The sequence below is a fragment of the Galeopterus variegatus genome, unplaced genomic scaffold, assembly GCF_000696425.1.
Source record: "Galeopterus variegatus unplaced genomic scaffold, G_variegatus-3.0.2 Scaffold2362, whole genome shotgun sequence".
Taxonomy (NCBI): domain Eukaryota; kingdom Metazoa; phylum Chordata; class Mammalia; order Dermoptera; family Cynocephalidae; genus Galeopterus; species Galeopterus variegatus.
The window spans coordinates 444,693-463,925 of NW_007728473.1; the positions used below are offsets into that span (position 1 = coordinate 444,693).

Genomic DNA, 19,233 nt, shown 5'->3' on the forward strand with positions numbered 1-19,233 from the left:
CTTCACCACAAAATGTCCAGAAAACTCAAAGGGTTTGGGATGTAAGGGGTTGTAAGGAGACAATCCGAGTCGTAACTGCTCCTTTCTTCCATTCTGTGATGTATACACATGGTCCCACCTGCTGAATGCCACAAAGACAACTTTGGCTAAGAGGCTAAACCTTTTTAAAAGAATGCATACTATTTTTGGGGGACAGAGAATTTTACACGGCATGGAATTTTCCTCTTGTAGAGGAGTTCACAGGTCTCTTACGTCACGTAAAACACACGTTTGGGAGTATACTTTGCCCCATTCTAACCCACCAGATTTCTGAATGCATTTAAAAGGGCAGCGAAGAAATTATGATTTCCACAGTCCTGAAGAGGAGGTTTCAAAATTAACTGACCAAAGTCTCCGATTATAAACAGGCTGCTCAACTTACTGTGGGCCAACTGGCATCAAAGACTGGTCATGAGTTCCCAGGCACAGAAAAAATTGCCACAAGTCCAGTCAATACTGGGAAAATGCTCACTTGGGTTCCCAGAACCAGTGCACAGTGGGGAAAAGGATCGGCCTCCTCTGCTGACCTGCCATTTCTGTAGGACCCGCAAAGCAACCACTGAAACTGAAGCAAGATTAGAGAAGCAAGTTTTTACGAGCAGATTCTATTTGGCCTATGGCTTGGGAAATCTGGAGCTGAGCCCTGAAAACAGACTGGTCTTTATCAAGCTGGCAAATGCCTTTTCCCTGAGATGTACAGGAGGGAGCGTGCTGTGCAGAAATGTACAGAGGATGTCCACCCTCAACTGTACTAGGATTCGCTACTGCAGAATTGTGTACTATGGATGCTTTTATGATTTCTTTTCAAATCAACTCTTAAAGTCCTTTTGATGTTTGGTAGCCCCCTGATTTCAGAGGAGTTATCAATTACTTTATCATCTACTTTCTAGTTCCACTTGTAACACAAAGTAAAATTCCACCTAACAGCACAACCATGAAATGGACAGTTGTTAAATGGAGAAAATGAAAATAAGGACCAAAATAGCAGACTCTGGCCATTTATCAATTTTATTGTTTGAAGTAGCTTCCCTTCCAGAGCACTGCCTAATTTGGAAGTGGTGCTACAAAAAGCAGTCAGTGATCTGCACAAGTGTTTCAGAAGACAGAACAATAAGAAAAGAAAATGAAGGCAGATAAGGCCACAGGGCCTAAGCTTTAACCTCTAACAGTTCCAGAATTGGTTATTAATGACATACATTAGAGAATAAGATTGAAACTATGTTAGGATGCTATCATATTCTGTCAAAACTTGGTTTATAATAAGATAATTTATATGCATTTTAATGTTATTTGGTATCAAGCCACTGTTAGGCCAATGTAAACTGGTGCCTAAAGCTGGAGATCGTGGTATTTTTGAACATTAAACACTAGTTTTCTTAGTAATACGTAGACATCAGGAAGATTATCTCATTTTAATAGACCTTATGAGATGTTCTGCATTGCTGTCAAAAACAGCATCACACTTCATACATTTAAGGCCTCAATTTTCTAATTTTCCTTCATTACTAGAATATCTTGACATTTTTTTGAAGGCCAGATAAAAGTATGACAATGGCTGTTTATGAAACATGCCAAGCTTTTATAAGGTTTATAAAGATCATACAGCAAAAAGCAAAATACTCCTTTAAGACTTGTTTCTAATAGAGGATAGGACATGGTAGAGTATAACATATACGATGTAGTATAATATAGTTTGGTAACATATTTACATAAATGTAAGTGAATAAGGTAGGGAAATGGTCATTACCACATGACACCTATTTTTATAGCTGTATATTATGGCAAATTATAAGCGAGATAAAGTCTACACTGGTTGAAAACACTATCAAAGTATATTTAAATGAGCACAATACAAACAGTTTTACAGTTTTTTTCATTTTCAGAGACTATAAACCTGGATTTTTTGGTCTGATCAAACTAAAATTAAGGGCCGGCCCCATGGCGCACTCGGGAGAGTGCGGCGCTGGGAGCGCAGCGACACTCCCGCCGCGGGTTCGGATCCTATATAGGACTGGCCGGTGCGCTCACTGGCTGAGCGTGGTGCGGGCGACACCACACCAAGGGTTGCGATCCCCTTACCGGTCACGAAAAAGACAAAAAAAAAAAACAAACTAAAATTAAAACAGTTGATGTAAACATTCTGTGTCATTATTGGTACAAATATAAACTGGCACAATTTTAATGGAAAACATTATGGCCATATTCACAAAAAAGTCTTAAAATTGTGTATAGCGTTTGACCTACCACCACTTCAGTAGAAAGCAACATAACCCTATTCATCAGGGACCTTAAAGATATGAATAGCATTAGAACTAGTATTCTCACTTCTGGAAATTTGACCTAAGAAAATCACCAAAGTTCAAAAATAAATAAAGATCTTTACCTCAATGTTATTTATGTTATGGAGGAAACAGAAACATTCTAAATGTACAATTAAGAGGTAATTACTGATTAAATTAGAATACTTTCAAACAATGGAATATCACATAGCTAGTAAACATCATGTAATATAAGACTTTAATGAGAGGAAAATAATAAAAACAATAAGTGAAATAAGGAGTCAAAAGTTACATAAATTCAAAATTTTTATTATAAAATAATTATTTTTATACGAAATAATTAAAAGACTGAAAGGTAGCATACCAAACTTTTAACAATGATTATCTCTGGGCAGTGATTTTAATGTTCTTTATACTTTTTCAAATTTACTACCATGAGCATACATTATTTCTTTAATAAATAAGCAAAGAATTCCGGATATTTCAGGGCCTACCTTATGATGGCTTTGACTGCAAATCTGACCACTGTGGAGAGCAGGAACAGTGGTGTGACCAGGATATGAAAGAGAGACAGTGAAGCAAAGGCCTCGGCAGGTTTCAGATTGTTCCCGCTGGCATATGCGTGGGTTACAAACGTCTGTGCGAAGTAAGGATTGCTTTAGAGAAAGCTGGAGAAAGTTTCACACGTGCTTACATTCAATTTTACAAACTAACATATTCTGCTATGCCAATATGTCTATTGCAACCATGAGAACAATTACTTTATCCAAAACTCCTTAACTTAAACAATACTTGCTATTGGTGAGTACTCAATGGTTTCCATGTTGTGCTAATGGTTAACTTGTGAGAAAGTCAGGACAGATTCTATTTACAGACTAAGAAACCTGACCTCTGTCAAGTTACTGAGCAGGGGGATTAACTGAGTGGAGAACTCACGTTCTTAACAACCAGTCAAGATCTTTCCAACCAGTGCTAAATACCCTAAGAGAAAAGAGAACATTCTGTTGTTTCAGGGTCCCTATTGTGGATCTTTACTAAATCTCTCAGCACTGGTGTCCAATGAAGAACTATCTACATTTCTAAAAACAATATTTGTTGCTGGGATTGTCATTTTAGTGTAAAATATAATGTAATTATTTAACATTTTCTGGTTGTTGATCTAGCACCACTTTGTTATAAGAATGTCTGGGAACCAGGTCATCGAGATTAGAACAGTTAGTTCTCAACCACTGTTAATTTTGTTTGCCAGGGGACATTTGGCAATGTCTGGGGATATTTTTGATTTTTATGACTGGGGGTGCTACTGGCATCTAGGCAGTAGAAGCCAGGGATGCTGCTAAACACCCTAATGCAGGGGACAGCCCTCTATAACAATGAATTATCTGGATCAAAATGCCCAGTGTCGCAACTGAGAAACCCTGGATTAGAACCATTGCAACGGGAGACTGCAACGAGGGAAGCAGCTGCAGTGAGGTAATATATATTACTACCCATACATTCTTGTTCATAAATTACTTATATCACTGACTTCATTCTACTTCTAGAAGCAAGAAGAAGTGTCTTACAGCAAGCACGGCTGCTATGGGAATTGCTGCGTTCATGAAGACTATGGAAAGAAATAAAATACATTAGTTTCATTGAACTGTAAAAACATCTTCAGTAACTTTAATTAATCATATATTATTACTTTAACTTTCCTTGAAAACAGGAAGGACAAAGTGGATTAAATAACATTTCGCCTGGGGTCCATAAACACTCCCCAGTTGATATTCCTTGTCTGCAGTTCTATGAGCTCCCACACATTAATCTTAACCAGAAATTGTTTTCATTCATGGGGAAATTATTTTTTCTTATGAAACGTTACAAACAATACAATTCAGATAAAATAACCATTTAATGATGCAAATTATTAGAACTTAACAAATGTGCATTCTTGAGAGGATTTATAGTTTATATTTTGTTTGGTCCACTAGATTAGTTTAAAAATATGAAAATTGGGTTATTATACAGATTAAAAACAAGAATTTGATATTACTTCAAGTTCTCTTTCCAGCAGTATATTAATTTTCACTTATAGACCTTTCAGCTAATAAATAATTCCATATCCTGGGCCTTCTGTTTGTTTAAATTTCTCTCCAGGAGTGTATTTCGCTATCATTTGATGAGTGTGATATGCATAGCTGAAACAAGGAACACTCATATTTTAGGCTAAAATATTAGAGTTTGGAAGTCATAGTAAAAACAAAACCCAAATTGATGATTTACAGTTATATTGTTCATAAACCATAAAATTTTATGAATTTTACGAATTTTGGAACCAAGGGCCCAAAAGATTAAGTGAATTGTTGGTGACAGAGCCAGGCAATGGCAGTGAGCGCTAGAACCTAGTTTTCCTGACAGTACAGGAACCCCATTTAAAAAATCGTCTCCTTCACGAACAGTCCCTCCCACTGTACTTAAAATAGAATGAGATTGTGCAGGTTCAGACGTGACTTGCTTATCAAATACACGTTCTTGTACAGTACTGAGAATCCAAAGTGAGTGTGAAAACAGCATAGAAGAGGAGGTTCTGCCCCGGTCTTCTTTCTCTAGCTACTGTCCTCCTGTTTTCGAAGTGTATTTTGTTCTTTCACCCTCATCATTGTTTATCATTAATTTGCTTTCTGCATCTTTAACTAATCTCCTCTTAAGGAAGAAAGAGAACAACTACTGCCATTTTATTAAAAATGATCCATAAATCAATCTGCATCAGTACAGGTAGCAGTTACTCTTACTACCCCATTATAAAGATGAGAATGACAAGCTCAAGGCCGCACAGCTGGGTGCAAACCCAGGCGGTCTGGCTCCTCAGTCTGTGCTCGGCACCACTCTGTTTTGCTGCTACTCAACAACGCACGGTTATTGAGGTCAGACATTAGCATTTTCCATACATCCTCATCTTTAATGATTGCAATAACCTACACAATAAGGAGGAAATAGTTTAAAGGGTAACATGCAAGAATCCAAACTAGGTGATAGAAATTGGATTACAACCAAAAGCCTCACGTCCTGTCTAATTCTTCACATAAATCTCTGTCAAGGTGAAGAAAGAAAATAAAAGTGTCTTGCCTTTACCAGTGAATTAAACCCACAAACAGCATATGACCATTTGACAATGGAGACTAGAAATTGTTTAACAGAATTTCTTTTCCCCTCAAATATCATCTCAAGTCGTAAGAATGCTGATTCATAAAAGTAGAAATGGATCTTTAGTTCTACTAGTATTTGTTCTGTTTAACATTGCTTTTTAATATTTGCAGATACTATTGAGTACTTTTACATTTCTTGTGCTTTTCTAAACACTTTACATATATTACCTTATTTAATTTCCCAAGGTACTATTAATACATCCCTGTTTACTGACCAGGAAACTAAGGCTTCACCAAGCAACTCAAAAAAGTTGTACAACTGACAAGTTGCTGAGCCAGGATTTCATCTCAGGTCAGCTTGCCCTCTAAGACCCAAGAATAACTACTGTCCTATACAGTTGATTTTTTTTTTCTTTTTCTTTTTCTCTTTTTTCTTTTTCGATTTTTGCATGGTGCTCTACAAATATTATTCATAAAATATTTTAACATTTACTAAGCTGTATCACATTCACTGTCTCATTGGACTCTTACAACATAACGTGAAAAAGGTATTGTTATTACACCAATTTTTAGATAAGAAAATGGAGGGACAGAGGTTATAGAGCACTAGATCATTTACCATGTGTTTTAAGCATTTGACAAGGTGCCCACAATAGAGTGTGCACCCAATAAACATTTCTATCATTCATTATCCACTTTAATCTTCATTATGATTCTGCATGGTAGATATTATTATTATCCCATGTTACTGATAAGGAAACTGAGGCTAGGAGGGTTTAAGGAACTTGCTCAAGGCCACACCACAACAAAGTGGCAGAGCCAGGATTTACAGCCAGCTCTGTTCAGCTCACATAGTCCAAGCCCTTAGCCATTAAGAACACTGTACTTAACCAGTCATTCAACAAAGTGGTCCAACTGGTATTTTACTCCATTGACTCAAGAATTCCTGCCTCACATGAACATACAGTCACGCATTTTCACCTGCATGACTTCTTATCAATCTCCCCTAGTACTGCCTCCTCTGCCCTCTCTCCTGTGATACCTGACTTTCAAAATACCAACCCAATTTTCAGTTCTGGAGAAAGACCGTCTGGGTTAACATCTCACTCCCACCATTTAATAGCTGGGTGATTTGGATGAAGTTCAAGTTACTTAAAGCTCTTTATACCTCAATCTTTGAATTTCTAAAGTGGAGTTTATTATAGAATCTAAATCACTGGGTTGCTGTGAGGATTAAATAAGATGATCTACGTAAAGCCACTTAGGGCAATAATTGGCTCAGTAAACTCTCAATCTATTTTGTTGTTGACGTTATTATTTTTATAATATTATTTATGGCTGGTTCCATCCTCCCCATGAGAGTTACAGCCCACTGCAGAAAAGGATATCTTAAAGAGGCCACCAGCTTAAAGGACTATTACATAAGCTAGCTGATCTCTATCATTCTGTCTTGTAGCATTTTGACACCATATCACAGTGGTACACAGCTGGAAAATGAAACTCTTTCCAATTTCATTTCTAATGCATCAAGCATTAGGGCTGGACTAAATGGTCTATATAAGCCAAATATTTCACTAAATCTATTTCACAAAAGAAGTGTTTATAATCTCTAAGATCTAAAGTAGTTTATAATTTAAGAGGAAAGAATACATAAACCTCCAAAACTTTACGTTGTTAAAGGTCTTGGGAACAATAGAGATGAGCAAAACTGACACACAAATCACAGATTACTGGGAACAGTTTGGCTCAGGTCATGTAAATTGTACTAACATAAACACATTATTCTTGAGAGTACATAGTGTCACACTTGGAGAAAAAAAAAAACAAAAATTAGATTTGAGGATAAAAGTGCTCCACAGCTAAAAATCTTCAAATGTATTGGAAAAGAGGGTTGTATGTCAGTGTGGTTTGGGTTCTTTCATCTGAAACTAATATTTTTTTCTCCTCGATTTTCAAAAGTGGCATTTCAAGTACAATCTTCAAGAAAATGTAATATCATAAGCTTCCAAAAAGACAGGTAAAAAAACCTGCAGATAATTTTAAAGGATCTTTGGGAATAGAAGATCAATAGTAATGCAGTCAAATCCATTTAAATAAACAAATTTTTTTACAGAAAAACAACTACCCATCCCAATTGTAACTGATAAGAGGGGTTTCAATTACAGGTGCTACCATCATCACTGTCTTCATTTTACAAATGAAGAAACCAAGGATTTCAGTTTGTAAAGTACACAGGGCAAGGGCACACATCTTACAAGGAATCAAACTCAGGTCTGCTTGACTCTAAACCTGTACTTACGCTGGTCATTCATTTAAATGTAAACAGCCTCATGTGGCTGGTGGCTATTGGATGGCTCATGTCTAGAAATAGATGGGCTTCCCTGAATGACTACAATGCTTCACTGATCACATTCTACACTGAATAGACTGCGTTTTTTCATTGCTCTTAACATCACCTGTTCTTAGAGCAACAAGAACTTACTGGAGAGTGATGTATAAAGTGCAAAGGTTTTGAGACTGGATAGTTCTTTCATTCTTGTTTCCTCCACGCTTTTGCAGAAAATGTGCTCCCAGGCATACAACTTTAGAAGTTTGATGCCTTTCAATATTTCATTTGTTTTCTTCAGTCTCTCAGTGGAATAATCCTATAAAACAAAGGAATAAAAAAAAATAATGCAGGCTGCATCCAAGTAAATCAGAAAGGCAGGATCATGTAATGAACAGGGATTGAAAAGATATTGGTTTCTAATAATTAGTCTGTGAAATTTTCAGGAGAAGTAGCTAAACTCTGTGCTTCAATCTCCTCCATTTAAAATGAAGAGTTTAATGAGATGTCCTCAAAATTTCTTTCCACCTAAAAATTTGTGTCTCTGTTTGTTGCTTTGGTTTACGTAAAAGCAGTTTCTTCAGTTTCACATATTTCCTGCAGATACTTCATTTTCTGCAGATAATATAGACATAAATTTAAAGAAATGATAAAAAGATTTCCAATGGCTCTTTCTAATATCCAAATCATTTTATTCTCCCGTCAACAATATCACTCATATTTAGAAGAAGAAAAACAATGAATTTTAAAAAGCCCGTTTGCTTCTTAGCTGGGAATGTGAGGGGACAGCGTTAGGTACAATCACATTACATCTTCACAGAACAGTGATTGAAACCAAGCCTATTATCTTTAACTTCAAGAGATTTCTATGTACTTCTTTGTAAGCTCTTGTCTAAGCCTAAATTAGATTTACTGATTATTAGCAACTTGGGTTAACTGTAGAAAGATTTGTAGCAGATACAAAAGCCTCAATGTAGTCAGCTGTTTTAGCTTCTTCTACCACCAAATATTATATTAGAATTAGTAGCACGGTAAAATATGACCTGTTAACTATCAAAGGGGTACCTGAGTGATCAAAGGGCAGATAGGGGAAAACAAAAGTAGCAAATGGCCCGTTTTTTTGGTTCATCTTTTTGTCTCTACAGGGTCTGACATGCCTACCAAATGACTGTTAAATGAGTGAATAAATATGGTATGAATGGCTAAAGGAAAGAAAGATGTTTGAGGACAGCCATCCTCTGCTGATACCCCTCTTCCACACCTTTCTGTATTTGTGTGCTGGAGTAAAAAGGGTAGACATCTCAGACAGAAATAATAAGTAACCTCATCAGAAGCAGCAGGAAAATAAGTGATAAAAACCACTAGCGTGACACACAACTTGCTTGTCACAATGGAAACACCAACTTCAGCAACAATTCCATTAGTGGAAGCATCTCTACATTTCATGCCTGATTTACAGACAGCCTTGCTCATATTTAATCAAACTTTATCTAAACATGCTGTCAACAATTTTATTATTTGCAAATACTTCTTTAAAAGAAGCCAATTCTTGCTCAAATAAAATGATTTCATGGCAAATTGAAGACAGAAAGGGTCAAAAATTGGGCTTTTTCTTGCTTGCCAAGTCAACCATGAACATATTCAGACACAGCAGCTGTCAATGAAATACTTCAATGTGACTCCATAGGCCATCACGTGGTCTGAATCTACCCTAGGGAAATTTAATTTCAGAAGCACCTAACCTGACATTCACATGCCGCTGGATCCATTTCTTTCATGTCAATAACTGACATCCAGTGGTCTCAAAGTACACTTAAGAGTATTCTTTAGACAAGCGACTTAAGAAGAAGATCCAAAGCCCCATCACTTTATGGCACTTAAAAACCTCATTCGTTTTTATAGCTGAGTAGTATTCCATTGTGTAGATATACCACATTTTCCGTATCCACTCATCCGATGACACATACACACACACACACTCACACAAAAACAAACAAACAGCAACAACAACAACAACAACAAAAAACCGGGGGGGGAGAGGAAGATTTAACAACCTCAACTTTTTTTTTTTTTTTGAAGCTCTTACAAGGAGAAAATGGAGGGGACACATCTGGGTGGGAGGGGGGAGAGGGAGGAGGGAGGGAGGCTTTGGTGATGGGACACAATAACTAACTACATTGTATATTGACAAAATAAAAAAAATAAAATAAAATAAAAAAATAAAAATAAAAAATTAAAAAAATAAAAATAAAAAACCTCAGGAATTGTGATTCTGGTATTTTGAGTCTCAGATCAAGTCCTAAATTTTTAATCCACTTTAAAAAATTGTTTTTGCAACACAGAAAATATATATTTTCTGCCTAATAATTAAAATGAAATAGAATGATTTCCAAATTATCCTGAGTGGTATGCTTTAATTTCCTGTATTACAAAAATAAAACAACACTACTAGATTTTCCTAATAAAGTTTCCAAGAGATGTTACTTACGAGAGTGCTCTTCTGAGCTTCTGCCAACTTCGTAGCGATGAAGTACTGAATTGGCGCAAGGAGCACAATGACAGCTGCACCAACCAATGCACTTGATCCAAGTAAATTATAGAGCAGAATCACTCCCATTATGATCTAGGAAGAAAAACACATGGAAAGGGAAATCGAATGGGGGTGTGAGAGCCACTGCATGAAAGGAAATAGTTTTTAGTAAAAATGTGCTATTTCTTAATTATTAAATTAAGTTTATTTTAAAGTCAACTCAACCATGACAGCTGGGTTTTAGTATGATTTATTTGGGGAAGGCTAGTAATAGGGCTTTATTTTTAGTATGATGACCAGTGCAACTGGTGCCAAACCAATTTATTGCATGAAGTTGCAGTGTGGTCCCATGATTCGTCCAACTTTCTAAGGTAGTCTTCAAATTTTTAAAAGGACATAAAACTTTTCTGAAAAATGCTGTCACCCACCATAAATTTGACAGTCTATATTCTTTTGGAATTCCACTAGCTTTTCGAGGCTGGGAGGATGGAAGGCAGGGGCAACATTATAATGTGAGCACAGGTTGGTTACGTGTGGACTAAAGGAATGATGCTCCTCACCTTAACGACCCCAGAAGTCACTTCATGACAAGAAGCCTAAGCCTAACTAAAACCGTCAAGAAGCTAAAGCCGGTCCTCCATATCACCTCACTTCCCCTTTTAAAATTTATTTCCCAAAACTCAAGGCTGAACGGTTTAGGGCTTCCCTTTCTGGTTTGCCACTTTCTTCTCCTTCCTTTAAATACTCAGGATTTGACTCTGCTACATCTCTTCCTGAAAATTTTTTTCCAGGAGCTCAAATTATCATGACTCAAATGTCAACTAATGAACTGTACCTATATAGTTCAAGCATATAATGTATGCCAAGATGCCAATGACAACAGTTTAATAGTAGCTTTCCAGGCACAAGGACACATGTTTACTACCCAACCAATTAGGCAGTTTAGGCATTCCAAAACAGAAATTTCCTCAAGGTCACCTGGGATGCAGTCATTCAGTGGCAGCCTGGGATTCTCAGTGCACTGTAAGTATACCACATAGGCAGCTACCTAATTCACCTGTGTTTAAGTACATTTTGACAAAGTAAGACAAAACATATCTTAAATCTTACTTTGAGCCAAGCACTATGGATAATACGTACTTTCATTTGACATGGATTTCCATTAAAAAATGAAAAGGCAAACAATAAATTAAAAATCTAGCATATCTTTACTATTTTATGCACTTCAATAACTATGGCGCATAGGGACATAGGTGATAGACTGCATCGAATGAGATCTACAGTTTAAACTCCATCTACAGGACACATAACTTGAGATAATTAAAAATATCCAGTACCACAGTGAGAAAAAAACAGAATACATTTCTTTTGCCATCTTACCCAATGGGGAAATAAAACACGTGTCTTTATTAAAATGCTATTTTATGTAGGAAATAACTAAATAGCCCTTCAGCTTGTCAGTGTTCCTACCACCTTATAAAGTTAAACATTTTGTAATATACTAGCTATTGAAACTGTGGGATGGATTAAAACAATTGCTCTAATTTAAAAATGCTAGAAGAGAGTTTACCAAAATGAAAACGTTTAAACCTTGGCTCTGTGACTTGCATGAATTTGGGCAATACTACCTAACAATTACTGAGTGCTCATGAAATGTTCTTACTCAATTTTGATGATTCCCACAACTCTATGAGGCAGATACTATCATTATTCCTATTTTACAGTGAAAGAAACTGATCTTTGAGGGGTTAAGCACTTGTGTAAAAGAGGGTTAGAGCAGATATTTGCACCCAAGCAGCATAATTCCAAACCCCACTTTCTTAACCTATGCAGAACATTTCCAAATCTCAGCTTCCTTGTCTATAAAAAGGGTACAACTACATTAGCACATTCAAAAAATATAAACTTTACTGAACTCCCTTTGCTTTATTTCCTCTGCAAACAAGAATCTTATATGTATTCATCTACCTGAACAGGCATAGCCCATAGATTGGGACACAGGAACAAGAACCACATGAGTTGATTGGTTTCAATGGCAACCAAGTTGTTGATCTGTCCCAGGGTCATCTCACCCATGGATAAGTTAGACGTAGACAGCCTAAGAATTTTATTGTATATCATGGCCTGCAAGGGAAAAAAAAAAAAATGTACTTAAAGCTCTAAACCTAAAATCAGCACTATGATTACTTATTTTCATTGAAAAAAAATAACGAACATTTTAAAACTTTTTGGAAAAAAGGTAAAAAAAAAAAACCCTATAAGGCCATCTTCTTAAATCAACTACTATTTCCATTTTAGCATAGTTACTTTCAGTCCTCAATGAAATACAAACTTATTTTTTTCTAGCGATGTAATCAAAATATATATTCAACTTAAATATAAGCTCTGGAACAATTGGAAATAGAGATAAGTGGATGAAAGATTTTAAAATATTTTTCTTAATATATTATTTTTAAGTTATTTTTAATCTAATGGGTTTATGAATTAGATCTACTGTGTTTCACTAAGTATATCCTAGAAATGGTGTTGATGTAATATTAAAGTGAAAATGAAATGAAAACGCAAAACTGAAGCTACTACTATTCCTATCCCTGGATGGTATGTGGTGTTTTCAAGAAACAAAGATCATTCAAAGCCTGTACATACCAGCAGAGCTCCGCGGAGGTTAATGCCAGTCTCTATGGTTACATAGTAGGAAGCCTGCAAAAAAGTTCTTTGCAGAATAAGAGCCAAGAAGAGAAGAACTGCTAGAACATAAGCATTTTCAAGAAATTCCTTTGATGAGAGGGTTTCTGAAATCTTGTCCCAAAAGAAAGAAAGAGACAAATTAAAACTAGTCTTTTCATATATCAGGTGTGGTTTGCGTTTCTTAAAGAGTACATGATTTTTAAATATAAAACTCGACATCTTTGCAATACAATAGTGGAATGACCTATAAGCAAAACAATTTTGGCTTTTCCCCATAATGTCCGCAGGTACAAATATAAAACCAGTTAAATGCCTAAAATCATAAATTGATTATTAACATTGCTGAAAATGCCCAATTGTAGAAAAAAAGTAAATTTTAATTTTAAAAAAATTATGCATTTCCTGAAAAGATATATTCTACCTTAATTAAATGGGAAGTAGTAAAAAAAAAAAAAACCCCACAAAACTGATAGCTGGCCAGCAAGACCAAAGACCAATGGAACAAAAATACAATTTCTGAAGCCTTATTAGTTTGAAATAATTCTACATAGTTGACTTTTCTGATTTTCATATATCTTAATTTATATTGATGGAATAAATTACAAATTATAAAATAGGTAATTTGGCTACTGACTGTACCCACGTGACACTCTGCAACTTCTAAGATATGAGGTTACTTCAAAAAGTTCATGGAAAAATGGAATTAAAAGAGAATACAAAACTTTCCATGAACTTTTTGAAGATCCTTTGTATTGTTTTAGTAGGGATAGTGACTGAATTAGTCATAAGAATATATAAATTTATTGATTTTTGTTTATAACATTAGCATATGGTAACATTGTTTGTTAGAAGAGAGAAAAAGATAACACTTAACTATTATGTCAAGTTGGACATTTGTTGTTTTTTCTTATAATTTAGACCTAGTAAAATTCTCCTTCTTTCATGGGGATATATATGAATATGCAAGTCCTGTTCCTTTTTAGAAAAGCACATGAATAATATGTGTAAGGGAGGAGAATAATAGAAGCACACTAGGTAGAATTTAGCTATTTGTATGTAATCAAATTAGTAGAAACAAAACATCCCCAAAGTGTATCCAATGTTAGTAGGAACAAAACATCCCCAAAGTGTATCCAATGGTGAGAATATCTGGTTCACCTCAATAATAATTGAACACTAAAGTGTGCAAGGATCTGAGCTAAGCATTGTGGGCACAAGTATAAACAGTTCACACTCACATTGTTTTAATGAGCTTACAACCTGGAAAGATAAGCATATCCATAAACAGGACAGTTTTTCTAAGACTCCATTATTATTTTTAGTTGTCAAAAGAGGACACAAAATTCTTAAGGCCTAATTCATTTTAATTCCTTTTGATTTGGAAAATGTATATATGTCATGAAAATTACCAAATTAATATTGTATGGAAAAGAAAATAGTACAGTACAAAGATCAAGGTTATTAACTGACTGGTCGTGATTTCTGGAGTTACCAGACCTCAAGAGATATACCTATCAAATTACTACAAGCTAAACAAAACAGATCATCCCAACTTCAAGTTGGTTTTCCTCTAGGTATTTCCCATCTCCATGAATGGTAGACAATAATTTTTAAATTATGGTAGAGTTGTGTCTCCTAGGTATTCCTCAAATAAATGCAAACTGAAGAATAGCATATTCCATTGTGGCAAGGAAACCAACTCAATGACATAAAGGTCAAATGTACTTCATATTTAATTTCCTGTTAAAATGAATAATTTAATTATGTTCTAAAGTTTACTGATAAAAGACCTTAACACACCAAATTCAAGCTGATCCCAATAATTTTTAAATTATGGTAGAGTTGTGTCTCCTAGGTATTCCTCAAATAAATGCAAACTGAAGAATGGCATATTCCATTGTGGCAAGGAAACCAACTCAATGACATAAAGGTCAAATGTACTTCATATTTAATTTCCTGTTAAAATGAACAATTTAATTATGTTCTAAAGTTTACTGATAAAAGACCTTAACACACCAAATTCAAGCTGATCTCTGTTGTGAAGAGCATGCAGAAAACTTTAGGGTATATTGTAAATCTTTACTTTTAGCAGAGAAGTTTGAAAAATATTATGCAATACTTTTCTCAGAGGTGAAACCAGAGAAATGACTCAGATTCATTTATAGTAACCATTTCCTGCAATATTAATTTCATAACACACATTTATGACACAACACAGAGGTCATTTTCACCATTTACCATAAATGCTTTGTTGATCTTGATTTAGAACAGACAAAAATTCTTTAACTGATTCACCATACCCTATTCTCTTCCATTGTTGTTGTGAATACTAATATTTTTAATTGCCCTAATATTTGTACATGATTGCAATATAAAACATCTGTCACTATGGACAGCACTCTTGACTATTCAGAATGATAACTAGACAAACTGAAAATATTCCAAAACTTTGCTCTTTAAAAATTTTAAAGCAATTGTCAATACTCAAAGAAAGTACTAGAGGAACCAATTTTAGAAAACATATGAGATAATACATGGAGTAGGTACATGGCACCCCTTAATTTGATTTAATCTCCCAAATTTGACCCACAGAATCCAAATTTTAGTCAATAATTTAAGAATTAAGAATTTCAATTTCTTAAAAGTGGTTATTAATGAATATGATCTATTTTACATGTATAATACAATTATTCACATGATGCTTGAGAAAAGACAATAAAAATTCCATGAATTATTAATATTGTATGGTAACACGGATTAGTCATACATGATCATTGAACTTAATTCTTACTTTCCACTTGGCGACATGTCCCGGAGAAAAGACCATGTTCTCTCTAGCCTTACTCATGTATTGACTGGGCAACTAACCCAACATAGCTATAATCCATTGGCTCTTCGGGTCTTTTCTCAGTGGCCCAATTAACATGGCTCAAAACTACTGGGGAAGATAGATGCAGGAAATCTGCTCTTACTTAACTATAGATATTATTTAAGCTTTGTACCTTTATATTTAATAGGCTTATTCTCCACAATTATGGACATGGAAAACAGGTACTAAATTACCTTTTGTTCTTCATATGCATCTTTCAGGCAAACATAATTTGTTACTGCCCTCATTGCTATTGGCAACTTTCCAATTGCCTTTAAATCAATAGGCTTTTTATGAGCAGATATGATAAGTGTGTTCATCCACCAGTATGTTGCTTTTGACAGTAAATTCACAAACGGCTGAAGAAATCTCACACCCAGATCTTGGAGGTCTTCAGGAGGCTTTACTTTCTGGGGATTCATGAAGAACACATATCTCTGTGACAAGAAAAATTCCACAGTATTAGCCCACTTTTTTCCCATGTATTAAAAATAAAATTTCAACCTTTTCTACATTTCCATTTCAGGTGGACAAAATTTATATTTTAATGCCTCCTTCCACTCCTTTCAGAAATAGTCTTCAAAAATATTTCTCTTTTGTTGTGACTAGATTAACTACTTAAATGACAGAATTTCACATTTAATCCGCTTGGGGTCATTCCAAAAAATCAATTAACCTTTTAAAAGATTGCTGTTATTAAGAACCAGTTTTTCATGATATCCTGTGATAGGGTCAACTAAGTGAAGATTTTTACATTTTTTAGATTTTAAAATACGTTATCGACACCATTGTTGAGCCACTCTATTGATTTGTGGTCTGGGTGATGTTAACTGATTGTTCCCCACATTTGTTGCAGCATATATCTTTCCATTCATAGAGCAAATTCAAAGTTCTTTGATAGAAAATGAATACTGAAAAATCAGTCATTAGTATCTCACACAACACATCTGACAGCATTATGTGGTAGGAAGTACAAAAGATTTGTAATTACAGATCAGCTATGGGTCTTGACCATATTACATTGGATACACAGTTAAAGTTATCTCTACAGAAGTCTCTTCATCCATGAAATGATCCAAGTGGATTAGATGACCTTTTTAGTTCTAAATTTCTGGGAATGCCATATTTTGCTTAACCAAATATGCTTTGGACCAATCATGGTTAATGGAACTTCCTGCCAAAAACAATTTCTTCAGTAATAAGAATTGAGCATAATGTTTGACACATAGCAGGCACTTGATCCACCAATATGCATGAATGAATGAATAGATTCTATGGTCATACTAAGATTTCTGAAATGTTAACTGCCTGAAGCTTAGTGATGAGTTCAACTTTACATTTACACATATAGATCAAATACATTTGTTCATTCTCTTGAATGCTGATGATTCCTGGATGACTATAATCTTTAATATTGGGGCCTTGAATACAAGTACTAACCAGAAACTAATCATTAGATACCTACCCTGACCCGAATGACATTGACCTCCACAGCCATCAGGAGCCCATTCAAGATGACCATCATGCCTGTGATGCAGAAACGCAGGTCTGATACTCCCCAACCAGACTGCCAGTACTTAACCAATTTTATTGTCTTTGTAATAAAGGCCATCACCCAATACAGGAACAAGGCTGGAAAAATAAAAGGAAAAGAGAAAAAGATGCATCCTTTCCCTGGTATTTTCTTAAACTTCACTAACATTTCAATATAAATCCTCATATAGTACTTTTTAATAACAAAGGCAATTTTAAGTATGCTATTTCCACATAGTTTTAATTGATAAAAAAAGAACATATGCGTTTTAGTGTACTTGTGGAATTTTGAATTGAAAATGTGATAATAACTTAAAAATGTTGAGTGCTTCTGCTCTACTCATATGTGATAGATGGGAAGATGTAAGGAGACATGTAAATCAGAATAATCTCTTCAGAATTTATGGGCAATTCTGCTGATTTTAAAAGTGGCTTTATCTTCTGGTCTTGTTTTTTAAGAGCCCTGATTATATGAAGAATTCACAAGCTGGTATCTGTGTAATCCATCCAATGGGTTGGTGTGTTGCAGCTCCCGGGGGTATGTCTGATGGTATTACTTAGGAGTTATTATGGAATTCACGTAGCTATGTAATAGGGGTTCTGCTTTATAGATCAGCATTCAAGTACTAAGTGACTCTTCAAACCCAAATGGTTTAAAACACCACACCCATCCACAGAGCACAGTGATACTACAGACCAAACACAGACTCAAGTAGTCAGGTCAGGAAGGCAGGGATCTACACAGTCTCATAACCACCGCCAGCACTTTGAAGCAAATATGAGATGGTAGCAGAGACTTTTCTAGAAATCTGTTGGCAACGATTCAGTGTACTTTGTACTTTGAATAAAAGTCAGTACAAATGATTATGGCATAAGAAAGAAGAAACTGAAAGCACAAAATCCTGTTTGGACAACACTTATCAGAGCCAGAAAGGTTAAGGATGATCACAACTATTTTTAGTCAAAAATAACTGAACATTGGCATGTGAATGAACATATATCTTATTTTAGCTTATGAAACAGAAATGATCAGAATGGATAAAGGAAAAAAATGGACCAAATCATATGTTACTTAGAGAGATTCACCTTAAATATTAGAAACAGTAGATTGAATATAAGCAGATGGTAAAAGATATACAATGAAAATAGTAGCATAAAAAAAACAGAGTGGCTATATTATTATCAAACAAAGTAGACTTCAAGACAAAGAGTATTGTTAGAAATAAAGAAGACTTTTAGAACAGCTGACATCCCCTGCCTGACAGAAGGCAGGAGCATGCCCAAGGACCACAGCCTCTGCCCCTGCTGCAAACACCATTTCTGAACAGTGGTCTACCAAAGCCATAGCCAATGCAGCCACAAAGGTGGCCTGCCACCAAAGCACAGCCACAGCCACTGTGCAGGCAGCCCACTGACTGCTCAACTGCATTGACACAAGGAGAGTCACCAGCAGTGTCTTTAAAAAGAGGAGGAAGTCTCTCTCCTCAAATCCCACTCCAGAGTAAGAGAAGAAGCAACTGCTCTACCAGATGACCAGACACCAACATAAAGATACTACAAATACAAAAAAACAAGAAAATATGACACCACCAAAGGAATACAGTAATCCTCAAGTACCAGACCCCATAGAGCAGGAAATACTTGAAATGACTGAAAAGGAATTCTAAGCAACAATCTTAAGGAACCTCAAGGAGACAGTAGAGGACTCAGTTAGACAATACAATGAAATGATGAAAAGTATTCAGGATATAAAAGAAGAAACTTACAAAGAGATTAATACCTTAAAAATGAATGTAGCATAACTCCTGGAACTGAAGAATTCATTTAATGAAATAAAAAAC

The 19,233-nt window shown here is 35.3% G+C and overlaps 1 protein-coding gene across 1 annotated transcript in view; it reads right to left on the reverse strand.

The window, feature by feature from the left end:
• The window catches only part of ABCC9 (ATP-binding cassette, sub-family C (CFTR/MRP), member 9), a 133,175-nt gene that overhangs the window by 86,464 nt on the left and 27,478 nt on the right, over nt 1-19,233 (reverse strand). Inside the window, exons 6-13 of the mRNA XM_008581481.1 lie at nt 17,325-17,491; nt 16,054-16,296; nt 12,949-13,101; nt 12,271-12,426; nt 10,261-10,395; nt 7,929-8,091; nt 3,884-3,924; nt 2,813-2,955 (exon numbers count right to left, since the gene is read on the reverse strand). Of these exons, the coding sequence (XP_008579703.1) occupies nt 2,813-2,955; nt 3,884-3,924; nt 7,929-8,091; nt 10,261-10,395; nt 12,271-12,426; nt 12,949-13,101; nt 16,054-16,296; nt 17,325-17,491 (1,201 nt within the window). The remainder of the gene's footprint in view (nt 1-2,812; nt 2,956-3,883; nt 3,925-7,928; nt 8,092-10,260; nt 10,396-12,270; nt 12,427-12,948; nt 13,102-16,053; nt 16,297-17,324; nt 17,492-19,233) is intronic.